Source organism: Cotesia typhae, unplaced genomic scaffold, assembly GCF_013202065.1.
Source record: "Cotesia typhae breed Kobodo isofemale line unplaced genomic scaffold, CoteBio_Ctyphae contig_4, whole genome shotgun sequence".
NCBI lineage: Eukaryota > Metazoa > Arthropoda > Insecta > Hymenoptera > Braconidae > Cotesia > Cotesia typhae.
In genome coordinates this window covers 3,481,652-3,503,577 of record NW_027423748.1, presented here as the reverse complement: position 1 = coordinate 3,503,577, position 21,926 = coordinate 3,481,652, and the positions used below count along the sequence as shown (strand labels likewise).

At 30.0% G+C, this 21,926-nt stretch overlaps 2 protein-coding genes across 8 annotated transcripts in view; both read right to left on the bottom strand.

The window, feature by feature from the left end:
• Positions 1-21,926, bottom strand: part of LOC141527017 (lachesin) — a 294,984-nt gene that overhangs the window by 218,623 nt on the left and 54,435 nt on the right. The window lies entirely within an intron of this gene.
• On the bottom strand, positions 10,661-12,785 carry LOC141527299 (uncharacterized). Its single transcript, XM_074242707.1, has 3 exons — positions 11,217-12,785; positions 10,747-11,029; positions 10,661-10,676 (listed from the first exon to the last, which is right to left on the bottom strand). Exons 1-2 carry the CDS (start codon positions 11,851-11,853, stop codon positions 10,764-10,766), a joined length of 903 nt encoding a protein of 300 aa, XP_074098808.1. The 5' UTR covers positions 11,854-12,785; the 3' UTR covers positions 10,661-10,676; positions 10,747-10,763.

Genomic DNA, 21,926 nt, shown 5'->3' with positions numbered 1-21,926 from the left:
CCTGATTCGATAATTCTAGGAGCACTTCCGAGCACTTGTCTGCACGACATATTTTCGTAATTACACAATAAATAATAAATATGTGCCACACATGTGCTTCCTTGCGAATGTGAAGAAAAACTTGGAAGCAAAAAAAAGGGATAGGATAGTAGGATAGAGATAAATTTTTTCGTTATATACACACTGAAAAAAAGTATCACTTAAACCAAGAACATCTTGGTTTTTAAAAATATTTTTTTAAACTACAAAAGCTTTTTTTTGAATTTAAGAAATTTTCTTTTTAACTAATAATTTCAGAAAAACTTGAATGAAGAAAATAACTTTTTGATTTGGAAGTAATTTATTTTTATAGTGAATATAAAAAGATTTTTAATCAAAAGTACATGACTTCTTAATCAATGAAATCTTTTTTTGAGCTCAATAAATAAGTAGTCACAGCAAGAAAATCAACATTTCTGGCTTCACAGTATACATTTTTTACGAAAAAAGAAAAATTTATTAAAGCTCGCACTTAAGCCCTAACCGAACCAAGCTCTTAAGAAAAATCTGTGAAAGAATTTTTTGATGTGGCCATATATGGTTTAATATGGTCACTAGGGTGTGCCAAAATGTAACATCCGTGATGGACCTCTTAAAATTGGAATTTTGAGTTCCGCTTTTAACAGGAGTTGTGTTTAGACATATCCTGACATATTTTGAGCGTAACAGATTTATTTTATTTTCAGAGAATTTTTTAACAGGAGCTTTGTTTGGGCGAATCCACTGAAATTTCAAAAATTGGCCGGAAGTATCCAAACAAAGCTCCTGTAAAAAATTCTATGAGAATCAATTAAATTTCCTGCGCTCAAAATATGTCAGAAAATGCCCAAACACAACTCCTGTTAAAAGCGTAACTTAAAATTCCAGTTTTAAGAGCTCTATCATGGAAGTTACATTTTGGCACACCCTAATGGTCACATATGCTTATGTATAATTTTTCAACCAAACATAATATTGGCAATCTCCGAGAGAGGACAAATGATCGCTAATAAATCTTTTCCGTAAAAGAAAGATGAGTCTTGCTGGAATTTTGACTTGTAGATTAAATATACCATTTTTACACGAAGTGATACGGTTCACCCACTATACTCAAACACTATCATGATTTTGATTTGAATCATTTCCTTTCAGAATAAGTAAAATACATATTTTGCGTAAAGAGACGTAATTTGTTGGTCCAAAATATCTTTTGCTTCATTGGAAAAAAAGAAAAAATTAATTTAAAAAATTATTTTATGTCATTCAATTCTTTGAAACTTTCGAACCAAAATATTCAATAGTAAGAAAATATATTGCTTGAATAAAAAAAACGCGGCATGATGGGCGAGCGGACTAAGGCATTATCGCGTTAGTTCGGTCGCACATCGTGCCGTGAGGCGAGGGTTCGAGCCCCGAAGGTTGTTCGAATAGTTCCAACACCAACCGTCCGGGGGTCACTTTGGTAGCCGAACTCTACTGTCATGGGTTTTCTCTGTGGTTTCCCCATCGCCACTATTCCAACAACCGATCGAAAGGGGTGAGGAATAGGGTAAATGCAGTACAGAAAGCATATGTCGGTCCACAGCCACATGGAGAATAATAAAGATATGTGCCAGAATTCGAAAGTGTGATGAACAGATATGTGATTATAAAGAAAAAGACGTTGATAATATGTGTGTAATAATCTGAATGCAGGAAAAAAAAAAAAACTCCTGAACGCAGGCAAAAGAAAATTTGAATAATGAAGCGAGATGGATGCGCTGGGGTCCAATGAGTACAGTGTACCCATAAAAGACGGCAGTACAGTCGCTGAGCGACGGCTGCCATCTACTCAGCCTTGTAAAAGTATGCCCAATATATACAAGTAAAAAGTGAATTATTATTATTACATTACTTGAATCAAGGTATCCTGAAAAATATTCTTCAACCAACAATATTTTCCTTGAGCTAAGATGTTCTTTTTTTTTTTTTTTTTTTTTTTTATTGTGAAGAAGATATACATCTAGAGATTAAAATAATCTTGACCATTAAACCCTTAAGAGGTTCGTGCACTTGAGTAAGTGAAAAACGTACGGTTGAAGATGGAGCAAAAGTGAAAATCTAGACTTAAGTCTTTGGCTCAATTCTCGAGGCACGTAGTGTCGCAGTCTAGTCTCTTGCGACCTACATGTGGTCGATGTCGTTGTCGTTGTCGGTCTGCACTGTCCGATTCTGCTAGCAAAACTGGAGCTGGAACTAAATCCACTACTACGATCTATCCAACAAACTCAAGAGCCAGCCGACTGGAAGTAAGATCTAAGCACCGAGTACTAGGTACTAGTCACTGCAAAGTCGTGTAAGTAAAGATTGAGATGGAAGCGAGATGAGGATAAGCATACATCCAGCATGCCGTGAATATTTTACACGTATTTTTAATGCCGCTTTGACCTGTTGGAACTCTAATCCTCCTTCACTGCTGCTCTGTTCTTCTGTCTCGCTTTGTTTTTGTGAACGTAAATCTTTGTTTTTTACAGTACAACAATACATTCACAGCATAAAAATAAAATAAAGCAGAAATGTCTTTTATAATCCTGTCACTTTTCTTTAATCTCCCCTTCTCTTCTCCGGTCATACGTAAATATATATTATACATACAGATATAGATGTATCTACAGATCGTATTTCTCATCTTCCATTATTTATTCTACACTCATCGTTACAGACATCATTTTCATTTCTCTTTTATTTTTTATCTTTCAAATAAAAGCTCCTTTGTGATTTTATTTTTTTAGATTCTCGATATTGTCTCTCGATCAATCATTTGTCCGTCGGAAAAATTTTTTAACATTAAATTTAGCACTATAATAATGATAATGATGGATAACAATGATCAGGTCACATTAACCCAAAAAAGGGTCATAAATGAATTTTTAACCTCGTATGGGTATATTAATTTTATAATCATTTTGACATTAAAAAATTTTTATAAACTTTTAATTAATAAATAAATTATTTATTTCAATAGTTGAATTTATATCACGGATAGTGAAATTTTTTTATCGATGTACATAGAAAACTTCCATTAATGTCCATATTTGAGACCAAAAATGTACATGTGTGAAGTATATATAAACATTAAAAATTGTATCAATACTTAATAATGATTTACATTAGTTTAATAATATCCAACTTTCCAAAATGTTGAAAAAAATTATTTATAAGGTCATAAATGGCCAATTTTTTAATATGTTTGTATATACTTTGATACGGCCATATATAACCTGTTCTGGTCGTAAATGGCCTTAGCAGGTTATGTGTGGAAACGAAAACTTACACAATAAAAAATTTTGTGTCAATGCGTCAAAAATTTTTATGTTAAATATTTAACATTTTTTTGTGTTAGTTTAATACAATAAATCTTAAATTTACACATAAAAGTGTTAAATATTTAACACAAAATTTTTTGACGCAATAATGCAAAATTTGTTACTGTGTAATTTATTGTAACTAAAGAAATTTCTTTAGTAGATAAAATAATAACTAATGTAATAAACGCTCTTAAGAAAGTCATAAAATGACTGTTATTTTAAAACTATTAAAATTAACTCTTTGATAAAGAGACAACTCAGATACCATGCGCCACCTGTTGGCGATTTTCAAGACTACTTTTGGTCAAAAAAATTATACATGCTAGACAACGTTTTCATGAATGTAGTCATTCATTGCCATCAAAAAATTTGATGGTTATAACAAAAACAATAATAATAAAATATTTGTCAGTCATTTAATTCATGAACTAACTTAATAAATGAGTATAATTTGTAGGACATTAACAAAAGAATGTATAACGCGAATCGCTGTCCAATGTACGCAACTTTTTTTTTTCTTTTAATTTTCTCATCGTTCTCTTTTTTTCTCTTAATCTTTCTTTTCTCACCCCTTGGGTTGATATTTTTTGGATTTGTTCACTCTTGATCCGACGCCTCGTGGGGTCGTGGGCTGGCGCTTGGTCCGTATAAAATCGAGTGTGCCGAGGAAGCTCGAGTGCTCCCAAGTGACCGAACCGAGAGAAGGAGTGAATCGATGATGGAAAAAGTTTCGCAGATTCTGGTAATGTATCACTGCCCAACCCACTACGATCTTTTTCTCCTTATATCTTCCTCTCTCTCTCTCTCTCTCTCTCTCTCTCTCTCTCTCTCTCTTTCCCTCTTCCTCTCTTTCATTTTCTCCCTGCTCTTATTTTACTTTTTTCAACACAATTTTTTGTCTCCCGTTGCTCACCTGATTTTCTTACACCCCTTATATCTTTCTTTATAAACCACTTTTTATACTTTTCCATCTTGACTCACAAATGCCTGTATATATTCTTCAGGTACGTGCTTCTGACTCAGACACATACCACCCAACATATCATACTTATATTTATATACATTCCTATATATTACATTACATACACTCTTGACTTGTTCTCTCTCAGTGCAGATATAAATTCTCAGCACTGATATCGCGCATCACATAGAAGATGAGAACTCTCGCATCTCGCACCGCACGCGAATTAAGGGATGAGAGCCCATGAATATTCCCAACTGGTTACGCTCACGTGGATCCTTACTACCGAAACACCGAAGAGTATCCGACCATCTGAATATTCACAAGTCAATGGATACGTTAATTTCGTTACACTATACTCTTATTATTCTATGTACTCTTTATTGTATTTTTATTAACTTTTTTTGTATTTTGTCTACCAATATATAAAATATACAGATTTTAATTTTAATAAATTCGCCCGAGCCTCTATTACTTTTATTATTCATACAATACCCCATAAATATTCATTATTATTTAAATATATTAAAAAGAAATATCTTCTTGTCCACCATTGATTTTTCTTTTTACGATAATAAAATAAAATTTATTCATCATAGCGTCATACTAATAATTTTATTAAATAATAAGATTTAGAAGGAAGTTTATCTAATGATAAAAATTACAGAGAACTATTTTGCCTTCCAAGCCCGGGAAAAAAATTTTTGATAAGTCCTTGTGTAGCTTAATTTGAAAATTAGCGATATCAATACGAATGTGAGCATACGCTGTAAAAAATCGGATTCACTTTGCAAATTTTCTTATAAAACACACATTTTCGAGAAAATATATAAAAATTTTAAGTTAAGAACTCTATTGAAAATTTATTTTACATTTTCATATGTAACCTAATATGTTTTATTTATGGCGTTAATTGATGTCTATAATTACTCAAATTTTCTTTTTACAAATTTGTTACCTTATTCCTTCAGTATTTTTATTTTTATGTTTACTTACTCGAGTAGTTATGAAGCGATTGATGCAATCTGAATTTGTTACTTTATTTTTTTGGTTATCTTGTCATCGAAGAAATAATTTAAGAATAATTACTTTATAAAAATTATTAATCCTGTTAATAGCTACGGCTGCTGGGTTTGGTTGTTTGTAAATAAATAAATCTAAAAATTGGATTTTAGGCTATATCAGAAATTTTTTTGAGTTTGATTAATAATCACTAATGAACTTTAACGATTTAATAAAATTGTCATGAGAATCAGTTTTTTTTTTTTTACGCTTACAATTTTTTAAATCAGCGAATTATTTTTAATGCAATCTAACTTATCTTATGTTAATATCTATAAATGCCTGAATAAATGATTTTTATGATCTTTATTTAAAACGATTGAATGTTACAATGACAATATCAATATTTGTCTTACACTCATTTCAAAACACTAAGTACTTTTTTTCAATGAAAATAACAATAATAATTTCTTCAATCTAAAAATAATTTGATCTACATGGGAAAGAACAAAATGACACTGCATATCCTCGCATATTATACTGAGTGATATCTGTGATGAAAAAAAATTTCAGATAACATCAAATATGCTCCAGATTATACAAAATTATTTTCTACAGATTTTTACAGATTTTTATACAAATATCACTGAGTATATGCAGTGTCATATCAGAGTATATCAGTGAGTATAATATGCGAGGATATGCAGTGTCATTTTGTTCTTTCCGTGTAGTTTGGAATGAATAAAATTTCAAAAGTTCTATTCTGGACAGAGTTCTTGTAGGTTTTGTATCACCGAAAAGTCAATGTGAAGTTCGCTAATTTTAGTTTCACTTCTATTGAATCTGAATTTAGCTTCAAAATCAGACATTTATGTATTAAACTAGACCAGAGGGTTCAAAAATAGCTTTTTATTTAAACTGAGATTCATCTACATGTGACAATTATTTAAAGAATTTTAATCATCATAATAACATCACAAGCTTTCGTCAAAAAATTATCTCGGACAGAAAAAAATTAATCTAAATATGTTTTCATTCTATTCAATAAAAGTAAAAGATAAAATTTTCTTAATTAATCCTCGTTAATTCCTGCAAAAAAAATCCCCGTAATTTTTTCCACCATCTTATGGTCCAAAATTTATTCCACTTATCAACCACGAAACCATTAAGTCAGCAAACCTCAATTTATCTCTTTCCCTCTTAGTCAATTAGACAGTGAATTGCACAGAAAAAACTAAATAGTAAAATTTACTCAAATTCTGATTACGTTTCAATGTTTCAAATGGTTTATTGGATTTCGGGGTGGCATAATTAACTATTTTACCTTGTAAATGTTAATATTAATTATCAACGTTGTCAGTAAGTATGTAGCGTAAAATTATGTAACATAAATGAATTAAGTAAATAAAATCGTATTCTTACTTTCCTACACCTTCAAAAACTAAAATCTATAAACAACCAGCTTTGTCACTTACTAGTTAAAATTCAACAAAGTTTTCCCATAAATAAATTTAAATTGCCCCAATAAACTACAACTATAACTTCCTTTATAATTTTATCTAGTTGCAACTTGCAAAAAAAAAATCTCTAATCATTTTTACAGGCACCCCGAGTATTGGCACGGTGCTATACTACCTGCACTTCTTGTCTTCTTCGTCTGGGAGTCTTCTGTAAACTTTTGAGGAAAATCTCTTCATTCGCCTGGAGCAACCAATGATAAGGTAATTTTCACAAACTGTCGTAACCTTCCACACTCATATATGCTCAACAACTTTGACAATTACATTTAATACGACTGTTTGCCTCCATGTTATATAGTCTATTATGTACACACTCTTCAAGTGTGTGTGTGTGTGTGTGTGTGTAAACTATTGATATACCAAGAAAGCTCTGATATATAACATCACTATAGATATATTTCTGTATATTTCTCTATTTTCATCATCATCATAGTAGCTTGCCTTGATCTGAAGGTATATAGCAAACAGACTGACTGCTACTGCTGTTCTACTGCAGTCTAATCAAATTTAATAACTTTTGTGCTAGCCGCACTTCATCTTCTCTGTCTCTCTTCAGCTACTCCAGTAACCGTCCTCCGTTAACTCGTTTCCTACTCACTTCCTTTTCTTCATCCTTTTCTCTCACATCTTCCTCTTTCTCTTTCTCTATTTCCCAGAAGAGGGCCGTTCCTCTTTCTCATGGCCTCCCTTACGTGCGTCACGTCATAAACTTAGGGGTCGGCCTGGTATGCCGACTGGAAGAGTGGAAGACTATAAGACAATCGTGCCACAGAGTACCACTGATTTATGACGGAGACATGCTTGTACGTTTAAACTCGACTTCATTTTGGGACTCACTCTCTGTTAACTTAACTCTCCGCACTCAACACTCAACTAAAACTCTCCTTTTGCCGTTAGTCCAAAGGACAAGTTATATACGGAAAACTTTTCTAAAAAAAAAGGCGAGTTTTCATTAGTTTTGAAAAAAAAACTCCGCTCTACTGTCTGGATAGATAGATAGATAGTTACATATAGATATAGATATAGGTATATATTTATGTATAAGTGTCGGGCCATTTATAAAGACACAAATGACGGGCAAATTTTCCCGAGAGATCCTCGACACTTTTGTTCTTCAGCATTTGATATTTTTTTGCTTGTAACAAATGTTGAGATCTTGAGAGATTTAGAAAATTGCTGCTCTAGCAAGTAATACTTTTTTTGCACCTTCTGTCGAGTTTTTTATTTATTACTTCGGAAATTAAAAAATTCTCTTGAGTGTATCTTTGCAATTTAACAATTATTTTAATATTTAACTGTACACTTGTATAAAATTAATTTATTATTTAATTTTTAAATAAATATGTATATCAGCTATTCTAGTCTATTTTACTAAAAATTCCGTCATCCTACTATATCTTATTGTCTGTAAAACTGGATTCTAATACTTTTAACTATAATTATGTCTATAATTATAGAGACCCTGTTGTTGGCCTATGGGCTGTTGGGTTGTTTTAATAAGGAAAATAAATAAATAAATAAAATTTTTATTTTCAGTAAAATTTTCTGGGTTAAAGACACTTTTAAAAAACAAAATTTGAAAGTCGTAGAAAAATTATTAATGCTAATTACATAAATTTTTATATGAAACTAAAAATTGTCAAAATTGTAGGAATTGAAAAAAAATGAAATTTTATAAAGTTGAAAAAAACACTCTGGCTTTAATAACTACAAATTTGATTAATAAAAAACAAAAATAGCCAAAAACATCGATGAAAGTTTTTGTCAAAAGAAAAATATAAATCACAGAAGAATTTTATTACGACAGAAAAATCGTTAATTATAAAATATTTTTATCAAAAAGTAATAACAGTAATTAATGGTTAACTCTTAACAAAAAATATTAACCGGGTATTATTTCAACTCACTTTCGTTCATCAATTTTTTTTCTCAACTCTTTGCTTTTTTTTGTTTTACTCTCATTTTTTTTGCTATATCTCATTCTTTTTAACCAGCACTCACGCTATCTTTTTTTTCCCACTTCGGTTGAGGGATAAACGAAACCACGATGGTCGATTGAGACGAAGAAAAAAGTTTAAAAAAATAAAGGTAAATAAAAAAGGTGAGAAGAAAGAGTAAGTCATTGCTCCAGATCGGGTAGTTCATTTCTCGGCACAACTTTATATAAAATAAATAATATATAAATGTATATATTTATTTTGAGAGGGTAAACACTAGGGTGATTCAAAAAAAAAGAATATTTTTTTTTTCGTTTGGTACTCTGAAAAATAGGTTCCTAGACACCTCTAAGAAAGCCTCTCCAAGCATGAGTTCTTAATTGTAACGGGAAGGTCCTCCTTCTTACAGTTTTCTATTTTTTCTTATTATCAGATAGAAAAATTTATATCTCGCTTCCAACTACTTGAAAAAATATCTTGTTCCTTAGATTTTGTAGGAAATTGAATGCTCTACAAAAAAGGTCTCTTACGATTTTTTCGTAAACCCAACCGTTTAAAAGATATTAACGGTTAAAGTTTGATTATTTTTGGGAAAATTTTTTATTTCTTATGAATTTTATAACTCAATGAAAAAAATCATTATGAATGATGAAACTCATAGTTTTGTAGGAAATTTACTGCTCTATAAAAATGGTCTCTTATGATTTTTGATCAAGTTGAGCGTTTACGAGATATTCATCGTCAAACATCAATGCATATCAATTTTTCTAGTTTTTGATCAATAATTCGAAAAATTTCAATTTATTCTGTGAGTTTCAAGGAAATTTAGACAAATTTGAGTTTCTATGAATAGAAATATGTTATGAACTATTTTTTTAATTAGTTTTTTTAGTCTTGGACATGTTTGATTACATTAAAACAAAAAATTAGTGCATTTTTTTAAATATATAATTCAATTTAGTGTGTTTCACATGTGTTTCACTTTTTTATCGAAGAATTTATTTATTTAATTATCAACTGCCATATAATTTTCAATATTTTCAACATAACGGTACACTTTTACTGTAAATAATTTCCTCTATTGCAGTTTGGGTAGTTTTTTCGATGTTCTTTGATAATTTGCAATAAGTATTGGAATTGCTCTTCATTTTTGTCAAGCATTGATTATACTCACTAACTAATGCAACAGCTCGTTCTGCTGAATCATTAACAACTTTCAATTGGTTAAAGTATTCTTTATTTTCAATGTAACTGTCATTAGTAGGCCACGATTCAATATCTTTATCAAGGAAGTCATATGGTAAATCAAAGATTTTAAAGAGATTTAAAGACTTTTTAGAAACAAAGTCACTCAGACTTTTTGCGTTAATGAATTTAAATCGTTTTTATCAATTATAAATTTTTTAGCTTTAGAATCTGTACCGTTACGAGTATTAACAGCTCCAACAATATTTTTTTACTTCCAATGAAACGGTATCGTCAAATAATGATAAAATGGCAAGTTCATCACTTAAATACCATAAATGCAAAATCATTTTTTCACAAGTTGCTGAAGAAATCAATGAATTGATATTTTTGTACTCGAATAAATTTTTCAAAAACTGCAAGTCATGATTAGCAGCAGTTGTTGCAGAAGTTGATGAAAACCAAGCTTTTAAATACAGTGTAACTATAAATATACAAATTTGCCGAAGACCGTCCAATTCTTTATTAGAAAGTTTAAATTCATTTCTGAATAGAAACATTTTTAAACTGTAAATTGCCTTCGCCATCCACCTAGCATGATGAATTGCACCAGGACGTTTGAAAAAATTTCTTCTTGAGGCATTTCTCCAAGGAAAATCAACGACAATTCCAACAATTCTTTATAGTCATCTCGGGGTTGTAGAAACTATCAAAAACAATTAAAAATTTGTCAGAAACAAGAAAATTTTTTTCTTAAAATCGCAGTTAAATCATACCTGTAAGGATTGTGCAATTAAACTAGATATTTCATTTTTTTATCCAAAATGATATCAGCAACAACAGTATCTTCAATTCCAGATTTATAATTAGTTTTATTTATTTCATCCCATGATTTTTTAAATCTTCCGAACATTGGTACGTTTGGCCCAGATGACACAGGCCAATATACTTCAAATGCACTTCTCAATATGATCTCAAAAATGTGGTGACGACATGGTAACCAGATTAACTCTCTTCCCAAAGTCTTTTCAATTGCCTTACATGTACCGTTATGAATTCCTGTATAAAGAAAATAGATAACTATCGTTAAATTTAATATTTTCAACAAATTGTAGATTATATTTAAAATCCAAATGAGTAAATAATTCTCAATAATTTCAAAAGTGAAATTCAGTAAGCAATAAAAATTAAACTAGAACGTTAATAATTAAATATTTTTTAGATTAAATTATCATTGATAAGTTACCTGTATTAACTGCCGTCGTGTCAAAACACATCGCCTTAACATAATTAGTAATACCCCATTCACTCAATGTCGATAAAATGGCTGATGTTTGATTGTCTGCCGTCCCAGAATTCATTTTTGGAACCCCAAGTAATTGTTCGGTACCAAATGCAGTTAAAATAACTGGTAGCCGTTCCACAGATTTTGATCCAACAAGGTCATTCAGCATTTTTCCGTCCCAATGCACAACGTATTTATCGTGTGTCTTAAAGTTGTCATTAAGTCCTTTAGCAATGTCTTCTCTTTGAAGCATACGAGCTCGTTGAATTGAACTATAACTGAGCGTTGTATCTTCAATTTTAATACCTACTGCTAGTAAAACCGGAGCAATAATAAACATCGCATTTCTACTGCTGACATTAGCTCGGTCGAGTCCAAAAATGACTTCAGGAGTTAAGACATCAAGTTTTGCTCGTTTTGTCGGAATTGGAGGTTCATACTCTGAATCAGATCCAAAATTTGTAACTCCACTTAATGTATACGTAGAGAACGACTCTGATTTTTCACTTGGAACAATCGCATGACTGGTAGACGGTTGATCTAAGTCTGGAATAAGATCTGTTTTATAAATTAAACGAAGAAAATGTATAGAATTCATTCATTTTGATGACAAATAATTAAGAAAGGACTCCAAAAATTGTCTAGTCAAATGTCATCTAGTCATCTATGAAAAGTTACACTACTACCTGACTTTATAATAATTAAATATCTCAGATACTTACTACTCTCATCTATTCCCATCATAGTTGTGGTTAAGTTTGATACAGGTACATTATTAGAAAGAATCTCTTTATGGGTACCGAATTTTTGATCCAAATACAACTTTCTAATATTATCATCAAGCACTTTTAAGGATTTTTCGCTCACAATGTCGAATAATTGTTCAAGATCAGTCTGAAATTTCATTTCCTTTTGGTTTTTGCGCTGAATTCTTTTTATCGAAATTTTTTTGTAATTTTAACCATTGACTGTGATAGCGAAGAAATTTTTTGACTGCATTAGGAGCTCCACTAGTTGGAATCTGATTTTTTCTCCACAGTTCAATAACTTGGTCAACTGAATTTTTAGCACTTTGTTTGATTGAATACTTTAAAATTTTAAGTTGGTAGAAAAACACACGCATAACCTCTTTCACTTTTGGTAACTTACGTTCCGAAATTCTTTGTAGAGGTATTCCGATAAAACGTATTTCTTTATTCATTGTAGGTTAATTGATGATAAATAAATTTATGTGATGATTATAAGACTTATTTAAAATGAATTATTTTATTACGTATTCAAGATGATCAGTTTTAGGAACACTGAAAATACGGTATTAAATGGGTAGATACTGAAGATAGTTGAGAGTAAAAAACATAGATGGCGTTAGTTTCAGAAGACAAACAGAAGAAGAAATGGAATTCAAAACAAAAATCCCCTCGAACGAAAATTTTATGTATATTTTGTGAAAAACAATTTAAAAATACGCACTGAACAAATTTCATAATAATAAATGACAACGCGATTAAGATTTTAAATTATTAAAGATAAAATTAAAAAAATATTATTAGAATAAAAACTTTCAAATGAATTTTTGAACAGAAAACATCTATAGGAGTTGCTTTTATAATAAAAACTCAAATTTGTCTAAATTTCCTTGAAACTCACAGAATAAAGTGAAATTTTTCGAATTATTGATCAAAAACTAGAAAAATTGATATGCATTTATGTTTGACGATGAATATCTCGTAAACGCTCAACTTGATCGAAAAATCATAAGAGACCATTTTTATAGAGCAGTAAATTTTCTACAAAACTATGAGTTTCATCATTCATAATGATTTTTTTTCATTGAGTTATAAAATTCATAAGAAATAAAAAATTTTCCCAAAAATAATCAAACTTTAACCGTTAATATCTTTTAAACGGTTGGGTTTACGAAAAAATCGTAAGAGACCTTTTTTGTAGAGCATTCAATTTCCTACAAAATCTAAGGAACAAGATATTTTTTCAAGTAGTTGGAAGCGAGATATAAATTTTTCTATCTGATAATAAGAAAAAATAGAAAACTGTAAGAAGGAGGACCTTCCCGTTACAATTAAGAACTCATGCTTGGAGAGGCTTTCTTAGAGGTGTCTAGGAACCTATTTTTCAGAGTACCAAACGAAAAAAAAAATATTCTTTTTTTTTGAATCACCCTAGTAAACACATATATTTATATACTTTACACACGGTGCAATTTATAATGTCGAAAATTCCGGGTGGTTAAAAATGGGGAAATAATAACGGTACAATGAGAGTTGAATTTATTACACTGAATACTAATAATGAAAAAATTAATTTGTAATTTTGTATTGTCGCGGATTTTCGAGTTTTTTCCGGTTGTTGAATTAATTATGTTGTTTATTGAAGTAATTTATCACGGTTTGAAAAAAATTATAATTTTATATATAAAAATACATGAATAAATAAAATATACAATGAACTTCAAGTATATTTATCCTACGCTTTTAAAAATATTTTGATATTGTGTAAGAAAAATCGAAATACTGCGTATTAAAAATGTCTACAATGTTTAGCGAATATGATGTGTGTCTAAAGTCGACTCTCTCAAAATGACCACTCTTAAAGTGTCTGTTCCCCTATTTTAACATTTAGTTTTTTCCCCCACCAATAAGCAACAATTAATTTTTTTGCTATTATTAAAACTATTAATTAAAATAGAGAAATTTTTTACATATTAAGTTTGTGATGAAAAAAATATCAAAATTCGTTTCTTTTATATATAATAATGAGCAAAAAAATAGAATAGCTTCACTTGGATTGAATGAAAATCATTTCCATCAATTCTGCAGACAAGATAGTTCATTCTCGACAATTTTTAAAAACATATATGTTCTGTTATTTTTCCTTTCTGAGTATACTTAAAGAAAAATTTTTCTTAAATTAAGACTATTTTGAGCTTGCTCATTAATTTTCTTTGTTCAAGTTAACCTTATTTTCGAGTATGAATAAGCCAGCGCTAAAAATGTAAGATCATTTTTTATTGTTAAAAATGTCAACTAACATAAAATTGCGTCGAAGAAAAGAAGTTTTCAAACCCACAAATTTAAATAAAAAATTTAGAACTGTGACACTTTGAGTGTGTAGTCGTGGATATTTATTGTTTTTATCACTTTATTTATATGTTTAGATTAAACGAGAAAAAGCGAGCGAATAGAAGTGAAGCGAAATAATTAATTGGGTAAATTTGATAACGATCGTAAATAAAGTCAGTAAAACAAGGACTGATGGATGGAAAAGAGTTAAAAGAGCGGGAAGGAAAGAGGGACGGAAAAAAATATATTGGACAAGCGTGTCGCGGTATTAGCTTGAAATAGAATCGAGCCAGAATCTGGGGTTTTGGAAACTCAACCACACACGTATTTTGCAGCAGTTAGGACAGTGGTTAGTGTAGCTGAAACAACCGCACACACAGCGGGACCATTTCGGTGGATTCTCTTGATACAACCTGACCCTTTCACACTCTAACACTCCACCACTCGGCAGCTATTCCCGGGGCTCTCTCTCCCACATGAACCGATCTGTTCGACGCCTTCGCGGATTTCCCGATAATGTTGCCCCGCGTAACTATATATCCGAGAATATACGAGCGCGAAGGGCCGACAGGATATCGAACGACGCCAATAACTACAGATTAGTGTTATCGGAGCGTAACAAACCCAAATGCCGGTTTACCTTGACATTGTTTAAACACACGCGATCCAAAATCTCAAGATCAATGATCATTATCGGGTCGTTATTCAGCAATTTATTGTTATTATGTATTATCTATTATACTTTTTGAATATATTGCTTTTCACAATTTTTTAATATGTTAATAATTTTTTATCTTTATTATTTTTAACATACCCGTGAAAAAAATGTTATGATATGGCCTGATATAAATTTATCCGATTGTATATGGCCATATCACGCCACACATAAAAATAAAAAATTAATTTCTTGTTATATTCGCTCCAAAAGTTCAACTTTTGAGCGCTGGATGGCGTCCGTAAAAGGACTCTTTTCTAGAGACTCTACCATACCGTCTTTTTTTCACGTCGTAGGCCGTGAAGTTTTACCCCCTCCTTTTTTTTACAAACTTTTCGAATACACCCAGACGAAATTGAGAGAGATTGTAAAAAAAAAAGTCACATTCTAGTGTACCGATCAATGATTTTCAGTAAATTTTAAACAATTACTATTGAGTGGCGGTAATTATTTCTCTGCTGGTAGTTTATCACGAAGCGGACTTAATATTAATAAAATAACAACCACGCCATAAATAAATATTAATAAAAAGATAATTAATATAAAATTAAGTTTTTTTTGCCCTTGTGAAACTTCATAAAATTTAAATATGTCATTGTTTGCCTCCTATCCCCTTTTGTATCCCTCAAAAGTTAAACTTATGGGCGATAATAACAAAAAATATTGTATGTCATTCGGCCGTTTAGTGGCGATTTTCACCACGACTTTTTTTCGATATTCGCTTTAATGTTTGTGACGCGAATGTTTGAAAACGAGCGTAAATTTCCGTTAAAGTTACGCCCGTTTCGAACCTTCCCTCCACAAACATTAAGCTCATATCGAAATATCGTCGCTGTCAGAAAACCGCTACTTCACGGCCTTATGACATAAATATCTATTAAGTATAATTTTTTATATATTTTGTAGAAAGTTATTATCAATTATTAGAAAAAAAATCAATTAGATTTTAATGAAACTAAAAAAATTAATGACAAATGGCCTTTAAAAGAGTGAAACAAAATTTTCTTTTTAGATTATCTTATTCGATGACTACGAAGAAATAATATTTTTATTATTAAAAATTCACAATATTTAGTGATTTCTAATTCAATAGTTAAAAATTTCTAAAAAGTTAAATTAAGGTTGAACGAAAATATTTATTTTATTGATGTAATGTAACATATTGAATTAAGATGCAATATTTGCTTTTAATATTTAATTTCATGATTCCGTCCCATATCGGGCACATTCAATATAAGTTGAGTAACTTTATTTGATATCAATATTAAATATCCCTTTAAAAAATAGCATGTATAACTTTTAGGAGAAAAAATTTGATAAAAGTCATTAGTACTATTAATAACAGTGATAAAAATGATTTTTACTTTAAATCTTAACACCTCGTTTAGCTTTTTGTAAGACAATTCAGCGGCCACCCACCTTATGTTAGACATTTTTATAAATCTTTAGTCAAAAAATATGATTGTATCGGACCATACGTTGGCATATCTAGTTATAGCAATACATATTTGGCCAAATACAAACACATTAAAATATTTGATGTGATCATATACACAGTAAAAAATTTTGCGTCATTGCGTTAAAAAATTTTGAGTTAAATATTTAACACTTTTATGTGTAAATTTAAAATTTATTGTGTTAAATTTTAACATAAAAATTTTTTGACGCAATGTCGCAAAATTTTTAACTGTGAGTACGGAGACATCAAGCTATTCTAGAAATACTTATCCCGAATATTTATCTGAGTGGATATTTTATCATTTAAAAAATGACTAATAAACTATCGTAGATAAATAAAATAGCCGCTAACGTATAATTGATGATCAAGAATATTTCTTCACGTAAAAATTATTATAATTATTGTAAATTTTATTTTTTATCGCTATCAAAAATAATCAAATTTATTTAAGCCCGAGTAAAAACGAGATGAAAGGGAATGAAATGTTCAATAATTAGTGACACGCAACAAAGCTTTCGGTTGATCTCAAAAGAGTTTAAAAAAAAATAATAATAAAGCGAGAAAAAAGTAAAAAGTAAAACAGGGGTTTAGGGTAAAGTCTGTGGTGAATGGTAGGTAGAAGCCCTCAAGCGATTTGTCGAGAGATTGAAGGTAGCCGGCGAGAGCCTTGTCGGACTGGAGGCGATTCTCTGAGAGAGATAATAATAAGATGGGAAGATCGATTGTTCTAAAAGCTCGAAAGCTACTCGAAAGCAGTAGCTCGCGTGCTCTCTGCTCCTATCTTCGAGGGCTCTCGCTCCAGTCGATAAATTCTATAACCAAGATCAACTTGTGATTATCATTTTGTTGTCGAGGACTTACTCCAGCTGAAAGGAGATGAAGGTGAGTGACTCCCATCAACGGCAAGTTAGGCCAAGCTTAATCAACTTAACTCTCCAATTATAGTTGTATGTATATGTATATGCTGGTATATAGTTGTTCACAGTACAGCGGTTCTCATTCAACTTACAGGCTAGCTGTGAGATATTTTCGTATTCACACTCCCTCTTTTTTTTTTACTTTATTTCCTTACTTTTCCCATCCTCTGCTTTCACTTGGGCGACCCTCAGTTTAGCGGTAAAGCGGTTTTTTTACTCGCGATTTAAGTACCGATTGTTCTACTGGCAGTGACTAATCACCTCCGTACAATGCCGACAATTAATCGAGCTCATAAAATGAATTAATCAGACTTTGAGAAGAGAAAGTTTTGATATTTAGATTTAGGAAAATTTTTTTATTTACTTTACTTTAATTAATTTTTATTTTCTTGTAAAGAAAAAAAGAAAAATTCTTAGGGTAATTAAAATACTTGGCCTGAGATTTAGCTGTCATAATTAAGTTTTATGCTACAAGTGAAAGATAAAAAAAAATTAATTTTTTATGTAATTGTAAGATACATCTTTAGTTAAAATAATTTGTTGTTTAGAGGTCAGTAAATAAATACTTATATTTTTCTAAAATTACAAATGAGTTGTCATATAATTGGGTTTTATAATCCTATTTTTTGGTTATTATGACTAGATCAATCCATATTAGGCCAGAATAAGCAATATTATCCTGATGTGGTCTAATTTAAAAATTGACATTCGATTTTTTACTTTTAATCGTTGATAAATATTTTAAATATTCGATTAAATTTAATTGTTCAGAAAAAATGAATATTTGCTTGTACTTGTCAAAAGTATAAATTTTTTCTATTTTAGTCTTAAAAATAAACTTTATGTTAAGAGAATCAATGAAAAAATATATTGTATTTTTTATAAAATAAAAAAAAAGCAATAATGAATAACTTAAAAATTTTTTCTACGGATAAAAAAAATTTTTGTATATTTTAAAGTCAGAAAGTAAATTTAAAAATTTTCTATATATTTGAATAACAACCTTTGAAAGAACCAGATGAAAGACTATGACTGTCGTTTGCATAATTCTTTTTTTTTATTAACAAATCTAAAAAATTCCGATAAATTTCCATTTAGTAGAGCTGATATAGTCACGGCTTATGAATAGAGATTGTTTCATTAATTAAATAAACAAATTTGCGAGGGAAAATTTCACTCTTTGCCTGAGATAAAGATGAATATATTTTTTTTACAAGCTCTAGGTTTTTTTTTTAATAATAATGCTCCAAAAATTTACATGATTATTTTTGAAAAAATTTTTCCAAATTTACAATAATAAATGTACAATGCTGAATGATATATGATCGATGATTAATATTAATAATAATCGTAACAATAATTGTACAATAGATAGATGAGTGTATGTAAATACAGCAATGTAATTAGTAAGAATAACTAGGAGTGGTTTTGATGGAGCTTTTGTAGAGTAAATTCCAGGATGATTGTCGTGGTCACGAGTGAATTGAACGGACGTGGATTAGTTCGATTTAATGCAAACTCCTCGCATCCCGTGCATTGACGATATTAATTAACTAACCGATTATCCCGAGTGGATGGTGCCATAGATTTGCCGACAAAGATTCAATTTGCTGGCGATAAATTGGACGGATTCATGTGTGTCTGTACGCGTAACAACCAATCGTGATGTCCGCCGTTCCACCGGGGATTATATACCTATTTTCAGACATTCATCTGTACATATAAACTATATATACACATATTATATATTACCTCAAAACCTATATTACAATCGAGAGTTTCAAATAACTCTGCTAAAGCACCTGAGAATCTTATCAAATAGATTTCTAACTGAGTAAATTCAATAATCGAATTTATAATTGCTTTCTATTTCAAAAATGTATATTTTAATTCAATTTACAGTTTTTTTTTTTTAATTAAAACTTACTTGCTGAAAAAAAATGATTAAAAAGAGGAAAAGTTAAAGGAAAATAATTGGCTTTTTTTATTCGCGGTACTTTGATTGCATTTTAATAAATTTTAACAATTTTTTTCATGCTCGAGCAAAAGAATGTTAAAAAAATGGTTTGTAAAGGCCTTGAAGCTTTTTCGACTTTGTAACTTTAAATGTTGTTTAAAAAAAAAAAAAAAAAAAAAAAAAAAAAAAGTAATCAAAAATTGTAGTAACAAATAAGTAAACCCTAAGTAGTTATCGCACTTCATCTTGCGGCAATTAATTAAAATTTTTTTTCTCCCCAAAAATGACTGCGTTTATTAATGAAATCAAATCAAAAAGTTTTAATTAAAAACATATAAATTGCAAATTAAACTGTAATTAAATTTAAAAATGTAAACGATAGCTAGCAACAGAGGACTAAAATGAATTTCTTAAGATATCACGCATTTGTCCTTTGATTCGGCAGTGGCAGGACTTCTGTCGGGTGTGCCGGCGAAAAGCACTGCCAAGTTTAGCTTTCGCATCCGCGCTAATTTAATAAGTTAATTTGGAGTTGTTCCAACATTCTGAGGTTTCCAGCTGTGCAGTTGTCGCAAGGATCCTAGCCAAATTATATTCCTTTTACTTGTCTCAGTCTTTTCTATCAATGAATAATAAATTATAGGGAATTACCCGTCGTTCAAGGATCCTTATAAACTTCCACTTAATTCATGTAAAATTACTATTATTATGATAATTCCTCTTCATTTTTAAAATTATTTCAATACGCTGGTTACATCTATGTTATTTTTTTAACTGTACAATTTTTAGTTCCTTATTTCTATAAATAATACAATTAAAAAATCAATTATGACCTACAATGAACTAATTCTTAATTGGTAACATTGTTAATAATAACATTGAAAAATTTTATTTTAAAGTTCTAGATCTCAGCTAAATTTATTTATTTATTTATTTATTTATTTATGCATACAAATTACAAATTACAAATAGAAACCATGTATGCACCTATAGAGGTGTGACAATAACACCTGTACATAGGCCTGGTAAAATTAGTTTATTATAATTACATACTTATCTATAATTAATAATTAATAATATCATTTAATATGAAAATCTTATAAAGAAAATATTTTAAATATCAGTGTCAGCAATCCACTCAGTTATTTTCTTTTTGTTTGATTTATTTTCAATATTTAATAATTTTAGACTCAGTGGTAACATGTTGTAGTACTTAGTTGCTATATATTTCGAATCTTTATAAGATATATTTTTATTAATCTTTGGTAACTGTAACATTTTATTTCTAGTCCTACTTTTGTATTCTTTAAATAGCTCTCTACATTCATGATAATGATAACATAATGACTCAGAGATAAATTTCTTTTTAATACACAGTACGGGTGCTCCCTCTTTTTATCACATAAATAATTAATTTATTTATCTTGTATTTTTATTAAGGATTTTGTAACATTCTTATAACTACCTCCCCAAGCAATAATTTCATAGTTGACTATACTATCGAATAATCCATAATAAATTGTTTTTAGAGCTTTCTTGTTCATTATATTTTTAAATTTTGAGAATATAAATAAAAAATATCTAGTTTTTTTTATAACTTCTTTGATATGTGTATCCCATCTCAAGTGGCTATCAAAATATATACCTAAGTATTTACAATTATCAGTTCTGTTAATAGTTTTGTCATAGATTTTTAATTCAAAACTTTCTGGGATACTATCTTTATAAGAGCCAAAAATTATATAATTTGTTTTTTCAACATTTAGGGTTAAAAAATTTTTACACAGCCAGTTCCCTATCATAGTTAATTGTACATTCATTTGTGATTGAGCTTCTGCCCAAGATTTACCTACACTAAATGAGTTGTAACATTTAATTACTAAGAGCAGCTTTCAAATTAATAATAAATATTTCTTTTAAATTAATTAAAAAAAAAAACACTACCAAAAACAAACAACGACAAATAAAATTTCTAATTTAATAAATTAATTTGTATGTTTTCATTAGCTCGGTGACGAAATCCCATTAGAGGATCCTGAGCGTATATTTTGCGACATCAAGCTCAACTTTTTTTTTCGCAGGAAGAAACTTAGGAAAGAGAAAAAAAAGGGGTAGTATGTATACGTACAAAGAAGAGAGCATATAGATATAGATATATAGGAAGATAGCTTCGTTAGAAGTTACTTTGGTCGGGCTGGAAGGGATTCTTGGTTCTTTAATTCGTTTACCGGCCATTACTGGCAACTGAGTGAGCAAGTAAGAAGGCGAAAGATGTGAAGAAGTAGATACAAGCATACCGACAGAGAATAGAGAATGGGTTGAGTCTGGAGTATAGTGTAGAGTGTAAGCTCGAGAGTCCGAAACTTTTCCATTTCATTAAGCTGTCTCCCTTTTTTCTTCTTTCACCATCAACTTTATTACTTTGTCCTCTTTTGGCATTGCATCAGTACCCACCTGCTACTCCACTGACTTTATCTACATCCTCATTCTCTCCCTTTCCCGTCTCATCCTTACCTCTTTCTTTTTTAGCCCCGTTTTTCCATTCT